Below are 7,406 nucleotides of genomic sequence, written 5' to 3'. Positions count from 1 at the left end.
TTTGGCCCCTCAAAATTAACAATTTTGCTATTTTTATGGATTCGCTCATCTGTCGTACATCTGAAAGCGATGCATCTTCCTTTTCATCTTCGAGTTTTAGCTCTTCAAGCCCCATTCTTGAGGGAAGCAAAAGCGGAGGTAAGATTCTTTTCCCTTGCTGCATTATTGTCTTGGGATTTGTATTTTGCTTTTCAGACGTGTGCGCTGAGCTATTCATATGTTGATATTAATTTGCATATTTGGAATTGAATATTGTTATGGCGGTAGATCCATAAATGTGATGTGGAAGAAAGAGAGGCTTAAATGTGTGAGATGAAAATGTGTTGATTGTGAAACAACCGTATTGTAAGCTAAAATCTAGGACTACGAGACCACTTACTTATGCACCATTGTGCAAGTTTGCAATACACTCACATCATATATTTGTTCCACATATAGATTTAGAGGTCTACGCAATTATTATGGGGCAACTTAAAAAACAACACAATATATGAGTTATGCATTAAATTATAAAAAAATACATGGTAACACACGAGACCACCCGGATAGCACAGCGACAAATTAAAGGCAAATCGTATACATAGGCAAAAGCCTCACACCAATGCAACTCTTGGTTTTATTTACTGCTTGTAAAGGCACGTGGATCAGCTTGAAAACTCCCCGGCTCGTACGTCGAGAGCAGAGGATCCTCCCGGCCGCCGTCGCGCTCAGCACGCGTTACGGCGGAACCCTACAGCCCCGCCGCCGACATCATAGAGCACCTCGATCGTCTGCTGCTGCACGTTGCCAAGGATGCCAGGCATGTTGTCGTCGCGGTTGGGGATGAAGGCAAGGCAGTCGTTGAACAGGATCCCCGACGGGTCAAGCTCCACGACGGCGTTCTGGTCGAACACCAGCGCGATCTTCGGCAGCTGGACGGTGCCGACGACGCCGGTGAAGTCGTAGCAGGTATCCAGGCTCCCCTTGGGGGGTGCCATGCGGTACATCCTCATGGCGTTCCTGAACGCCGCCCGCAGCGCCTGGTACGCCGTCGCCGGCAGTCGGCTGATGATGGTGCGGGAGTCCAGCACCGACCCGGCGGCGAACACCACAGGCTGGACGTTGAGCCGCTGCCCGGCGACGGCGATGTCCCGGAGCAGGACGCGGTAGAACGTGGGCACCTGCTTGTACCTGAGCATGGGTGTCACCACGTACCTGGTGGCGGCAACGCGCGGCACGCCGAGGCTGAAGAACCCCTTGTGGCTCGCCGTCGGCGGGACGCAGTAGGAGAAGGCGTTGCCGTAGATGGAGGCGGCCTGGGACACGAGCGACTCCGGGCCGCCGCCGAGCGCCATGATCCCGGCGGTGCGGTTGTTGAAGGTGCCCTGCTCGACGTGGCTGCAGCCGAACTGGAACTTGGCGATGGAGTTTGTGGGGTTGATGGTGAGCACGTCGGAGACGTACGTCCCCGACGACGACGAGCCGTTGGGGTAGGTGACCTTGTACTGGCACTGGTTGCTGAGGCAGCCGTTGGCGTAGGGGCCGAGTTGCCGGCAGGGCGAGGAGCTGCAACTGAAGGCGGCGTAGGTTGGAGATTTGGTCGGATCGTAGAAGGTGTTGGTCTGCGGGTGGCACGGCGGGATGGGGCACGGCACGCACTGCACCCACGGCACGTCGCTCGCCGTGTCGAGCACCAGCGTCTGGATCACTCCCGGCAGCCTCGGCCGACCGCCGCCGGTCGCCGCCAGATCAATGCTCTGCGGCTGCAAGACATTGTAAGAGACAGTAGTGATAGTGAGGTTCTGGAGGAAGATTTTTCATAGTAAAACCAATTCAGATACTCAAATCAGTTCCTACATACCTTGGAGTTGGTGTTGGCGGAGCCCACGCTGAAATCACCAGAGGGCTGGTGGTTAACCTGGCTTACTTCGGTGGGAGCCGGATCCTTGTAGGAGCCCTTGACGTCGCCGACGTCTCCCGACAGCCTCCTGTGGATGTGGTCGACGCGGAGCTGGTCCTGCCGGAGCAGGTCGTCCAAGGACGGCGGCTTCGCGGCGTCACCTGATGGCGACGGCGAGCACGGCCCAAGCGGGTGATGCAATGGTACCCAGGTGCCGTTCTGGGGTGGAATCTCTGTCACCAAATATTAATGTTTCAGTTCTGCTAGCTATAGCTTAATTTTTGTTTCATTTCACACGGTGATGGGTGATCAACAGGTTGCATTCTAAAAAAAATCAGTTGAATAAAGAGAGGTGTTGGCGCGTGTACTTACCCCTGTGCCCCAAGCAGGTGGCTTCCGGTCTCAGCGAGTTCATTGCCACGATCATGTAGTCGCCTCCATCATGGTCTGCTGCATGGACAACTGGAGAAGAACCAGACACGAGGAGGAGCAGTGGCACCAAAACCCAAACCATGGCTCTGCTTGCTTGTTTGGATTATTCAATTGGCTAGGGTTTGTATTTTGGTTATTCCTCTACGCAGCCACTGCAGTCGACTGCTCGACCATGCCTGGAAGTTTCCATGGTCTCTGGGCAAAATTTATAGGCACAAACACCTAATACTTAAATCAAAGAATGCTAGCTCCAGGTGCCAATATGCATAATTCAAGCATGGGCAGGTGCCTTACTCTTTATGCTTCCATTTTGCTTTCTTCCCATTTTCATGGTTGCTTTCTTATGTCAAAAGTCTCTTCCGATCGATTCACAAATTTTGCCTGCATTTCATCCAAATTGTCGTAAGTTTATAGTTTGCATTGGTAGTGTGTGCATTGACAAAGAAAAGAAGTTCCAAAGCAACTATAGCAAAGGAACGAAGGTACTCTTTCTAAAGTGTTTTATAGTCATGCATGAAACACGCGTACTGATTCTTAATTGAATTTGGCTCAAAGAAAATTCTTTACTGTTTTGAAGGTCTTTATGGCTGCGATGAGTTAGCTGTAATGTCTAGAACAATAAATATAGGGCCTGTTCGCTTCAGCTTGTTCAACCGGTTTATCAGCCACCAAACAGTGTTTTTCTCTCATAACAAATCAGCCGTTTCAGCTTTTCAGTCGGCTTATAAGCTGAAGCGAACAGGCCGATAGATCTTTTATAGCCCTTCAAAATGCAAAGATGAAGTACCACCAATTATAAACATCGGAAAAGCGGAGAAAGGAACCTTCTAAGAACTCCTCCATGCTGCAAAGCTCCTAGTCTCAATTATTACAGATATCGTGATCTCAAAAGGCAACCATGCATTCGGTGTTTCCTTCATAAATTGATGAAGTGATGTTCTTATGGGCGTAAACTGCTCAGAGGAAAAAAAAATCCAGAACTTAGTAATCTCCGGAGTATGATGCTTCATAGTGAGAGAAAAGACAACATCATTGGAGAAAAGGAAGGCCATATAGGTTAGATTTTTTTTTATTTTTAACCTTTTTTAAATAAATTCTTAAAAATAACTTGTCCGGAAGTTTATTTGCACTGGGTGATCCTTTTGCCCGTGCTAGCGCGTATGGCACGGCAGGAAGCCTCTGCCGTGCCACATGCACTGGCGCGGCAGAGGCCACCACGCTGGCGCGGCGTGGGAGGCGGGCCAGCGTGGTGCTGACGTGGGCAGGAGGTTGTCGTGCTAGCCCGCCTGGCGCGGCAGCTCCTCTGCTATAGACGCGCGCCGGCTCCCTCCTTCCTCCCTCCTCTCTTCCTTCTCCTCCAGAAACCACCCGTGCCCGAGCTTCTTCCACGCCGCCGGCCGCCGCCCCACCCCCAAATCCCCTAAATCCGGCGATTTGGCTTGGGGAAAGTAGTGGGAATTCATCACCGCGTCGTGTGGAAGGTATCTCCCAACTTTTTCCCTTGTTTTACCGTTGCATTTGGTAGATCGGAGGATGTTTAGGTGACCTAGGGTTAGGTTGATTATTTCAAATTTGGATAAAATACAATATTGTTATGTGTAGTTCATACGCAATAGAGTCTCTGCCCATGATATTGACGTGTAGAACTTGTTGAATGCTTCGATTTAGGTAGATATTCATAAAATTGTGTAGTGTACATGACATGGGTAGTTTTTTTTATTGCGATATGTCCAATTGATATGTCCAATATGTGGAATGTGTCTAATTGATATGTCCAATATATACAATGTGTAATGTACATGACATGGTGAAGTGTTTGTATTTTGTAGGTGGATTGTTTAGTTCATTTTTTTTATGGTGGTATTGTAAAAGAAAATGGAGAGTTCGGGAATATGAAAGAGGGGGCTATGCCGAGTGTCAAAAAAGACACTCGGCAAAGAGGGGGGTTTGCCGAGTATTTTTTTGACACTCGGCAAAACAACAAGATTTTTTCCTCTTCTCACCTTGAATTTGTTTCTAATCCCAACATACAACATGTGGTACTTCATATTAAAATTTGGTATATTTTTGGATTTGTTTTCTATATTTAATTAATTAATTGCATTTGAAGGGAATTTTTGGTATAAGTCAAATTTGCACAAGTGATTCAACTTATAGAATAAAATGAGTAGAAAAATGATATTTATATTATTTAGCCAGTTTGAGGCCTTACCCATGAAATGAAAAGAAATTTCAAACATCTTGTTCAGGAAACACAACCACAAAGATATGACCGAATGATTTTTAAATTGTAAAAAGGGCAAACAAAGTTGGAAAATTATGAGATTTGTCATGATGTGATGGTATCATACATGGAGGTTGTGGTAAAAAATTGAGAAAGTTTTGCACATTTTATCACATACAATGTTTACAAATCGAAGCATCTCATAAGAAGAATCGTAGCGTTGAGAAGGATTCGATAAGATTTGGAGTCAAAGTGACGGTCGAATTTAGATTTGACTACAAAACTTTTTGTATAGGCAATAGAGAACATATATTGTTTCATGTGAAATTTTGGTAATTTTTTGGAACCGTTTGATAATTTTAATGTATTAAGTGCAATTATAGAATTTTAAATGATATAAATTGAATTGGAGCTATAACTGCATAAAATAATGAAATAATATGAGTAGAATAATCAAATACATATTGTTGAGTGAATTTGATGAGGTATTGTTGAGTTTATCAAAACAAATGTAGAAGAAAACATTGTAGAAAAGAAGAGAAAAAGGGAAAAAAACTTTGCCGAGTGCTCCCCATCGGCACTCGGCAAAACAATGCTTTGCTGAGTGCTATACTAGAAACACTCGGCAAAGGAAAAAAACCCACCCGCCCTAAAATGACCCACCCGCCTCTCCCCTCCCTCCCGCACTCATCCTCCTCCCGCACCCAGCCCCCCCGCCTCCTGCACCCAGCCTCCCCTCCCCCTCCATCCGCACCCCCGGCCCCTCCCTCCACCGCTGGCCCCTCCCCTCCCCTCCCTCCCCTTCTTCTTCCCTGCCGGCGGCCAGCCCCTCCCCTCCCCTCCTCCCTCCCCCTCCCTCGTTTCCACTGCCCCCTCCCCTTCTCCTCCCTCATCCCGACACCGCCCCTCCTCTGGGCCGGATTCGGCCGCCACCGCCGTGCCGCCCCTCCTTTGGGCCGGATCCGGCCGTCACCGCCGTGTCGCCCCTCCTCCAAGTTGGATCCGCCAGCGCCGTCACCTCCCCTCTGGATCCGCCGGCGCTGCGACGTACCCCCGGATCCGGCACCGCCACCTCCCCCCCGGATCCGCCGCTCCCTCCCCTTCCTCTCCAAGCAGCTCGGGCGGCGGTAGGAAGGGGGCTCGGTGGGAGGCAGCTCGGGCGGCAGTGGGATGGAGCAGCGGCGGCGCACTCCAAGGTGGGCGGAGCAGGCAGTGGTGGCGGCGGCGGAGCAGCCGGAGCTGGTGGTCCGGGCGTGGTGGTGGCGTCGAGCAGCTGGAACTGCCACAGATGGCCTGGGCGTGGTGGCGGCGTCGCAAGGGTTGAGACGGTGGCGGTGGCGACCAGCTGGAGCTACCCCGGTGGCCTGGGCATGTTTTTTTTATTTTTTTTGAAAAAATTATTTGCCGAGTGTTTTTTGGACGCTGGGCACACCCTTTGCCGAGTGCCCGACAAAAAACACTCGGCAAAGTTTGTTTGCCGAGTGATTTTTTGCCGTGTGCTCTTTACCAAGTGTTACACTCGGCAAACACTTTGCCGAGTGTTTTTGGGGTTTCGCCAAGTGCCTGGGGCACTCGGCAAACATCCTGATTCCCGTAGTGCCCAAACATCCTGATTCCCGTAGTGGTTTATAGTTTTATTATGTTTTTCACTTCATTCCTACCAATACAAAATATGCAGTTTTTTCCCTTTCCATGTGTTTTCAGTCCAGCATTAATAACAAGTAGAGACAAAGGTCTTCTTGATTTTGTTTTCATCCCACTGTAAGCTGCTAGCTAGCAGCTAAAAATCAAAGCACATGCCATGAAAGGTCGCACTCAAATCAGAGAACGTTTCTTTTTTTTATAATTTCATGAATGAGCTTATTTTAACTACCCACGGAAGGGCATAACTCAAGTTAATTGATGAAGTTTTACTGTGCCAAGTTAACCGCAGTAACAAATCGTAGTAGCTTTCGGTGGCTGATGATGAGCGTGTCATACGGTCGGACCTGCCGTGTGATGCGTGCTTACAAGGGAATGTTCCTTATTTGTCATCGGAATTTATATTGCTTTCTTATTGGCCACCGAAAAAGTTTGACCTTCTTATTTGCTATCAGCTCAAAATTGCATTCCCTATTTGCCGTCAACGGAGTTAAGTTGCTATCACATGTCAGTTTATAGCTCTAACGGTTAAATAATAATGTGTGGCCATAAATAATAGAAGACATCTCTATAATAGGGAAAAATTTTGTCTATAAAGGGTTTTCTCTCATGCCCATTGTTAATTGCTAGACTGTATCTCTTTCTCACCTACATGTCAGATAAAATCCTACATGGCACCTCTTCCAGACATTTGAAGTATTGCTGCTAAACACGCCTTAATACAACAAATTCTCTTCCTCATTAATTTGTGGGTAGAGACACTGCAATAACTGCGCCCTTTGCAACGGATGAATATTTTGTAACATATTTTCCGGAGGCTATGAGCCAACATAATTTCACAGGTTATTGTGCGAGGAGAGAATCAGATTCAAAAGGAGTAGAATAACCTAATATGTGGCTCATTTCTAATTCTTTGTTTCATGGCCCAAAGATTAGCATTAGAGCATCAAATAATTTGCATTGGTAGTGTGTGCATTGACAAAGAAAAGAAGTTCCAAAGCAACTATAGCAAAGGAACGAAGGTACTCTTAAAGTGTTTTATAGTCATGCATGAAACACGTACCGATTCTTAATTGAATTTGGCTCAATGAAAATTCTTTACTGTTTTGAAGGTCTTTATGGCTGCGATGAGTTAGCTGTAATGTCTAGAACGATAAATATAGATCTTTTATAGCCCTCCAAAATGCAACGATGAAGTACCACCAATTATAAACATCATATCGGAAAAGC

The 7,406-nt window shown here is 47.3% G+C and overlaps 1 protein-coding gene across 1 annotated transcript; it reads right to left on the bottom strand.

Moving 5' to 3' along the window:
- Window positions 1-477: 477 nt before the first annotated feature.
- Window positions 478-2,516, bottom strand: LOC117853090 (aspartyl protease family protein At5g10770). Its single transcript, XM_034735457.2, has 3 exons — window positions 2,252-2,516; window positions 1,841-2,112; window positions 478-1,742 (listed from the first exon to the last, which is right to left on the bottom strand). The coding sequence occupies exons 1-3, from the start codon at window positions 2,391-2,393 to the stop codon at window positions 708-710; spliced, it is 1,449 nt and encodes a 482-aa protein (XP_034591348.1). The 5' UTR covers window positions 2,394-2,516; the 3' UTR covers window positions 478-707.
- Window positions 2,517-7,406: the final 4,890 nt, after the last annotated feature.

The sequence above is a fragment of the Setaria viridis genome, chromosome 4, assembly GCF_005286985.2.
Source record: "Setaria viridis chromosome 4, Setaria_viridis_v4.0, whole genome shotgun sequence".
Lineage (NCBI taxonomy): Eukaryota > Viridiplantae > Streptophyta > Magnoliopsida > Poales > Poaceae > Setaria > Setaria viridis.
This window is presented reverse-complemented; position numbering and strand designations above follow the sequence as displayed.

Coding starts and splice junctions, on each gene's coding strand:
- LOC117853090 (XM_034735457.2), bottom strand. CDS start 2,393: ATGGTTTGGGTTTTGGTGCCACTGCTCCTCCTCGTGTCTGGTTCTTCT. Junction 2,113..2,251: donor CACCTGCTTGGGGCACAGGG/GTAAGTACACGC, acceptor ATTTGGTGACAG/AGATTCCACCCCAGAACGGC. Junction 1,743..1,840: donor CCGCCAACACCAACTCCAAG/GTATGTAGGAAC, acceptor AATGTCTTGCAG/CCGCAGAGCATTGATCTGGC.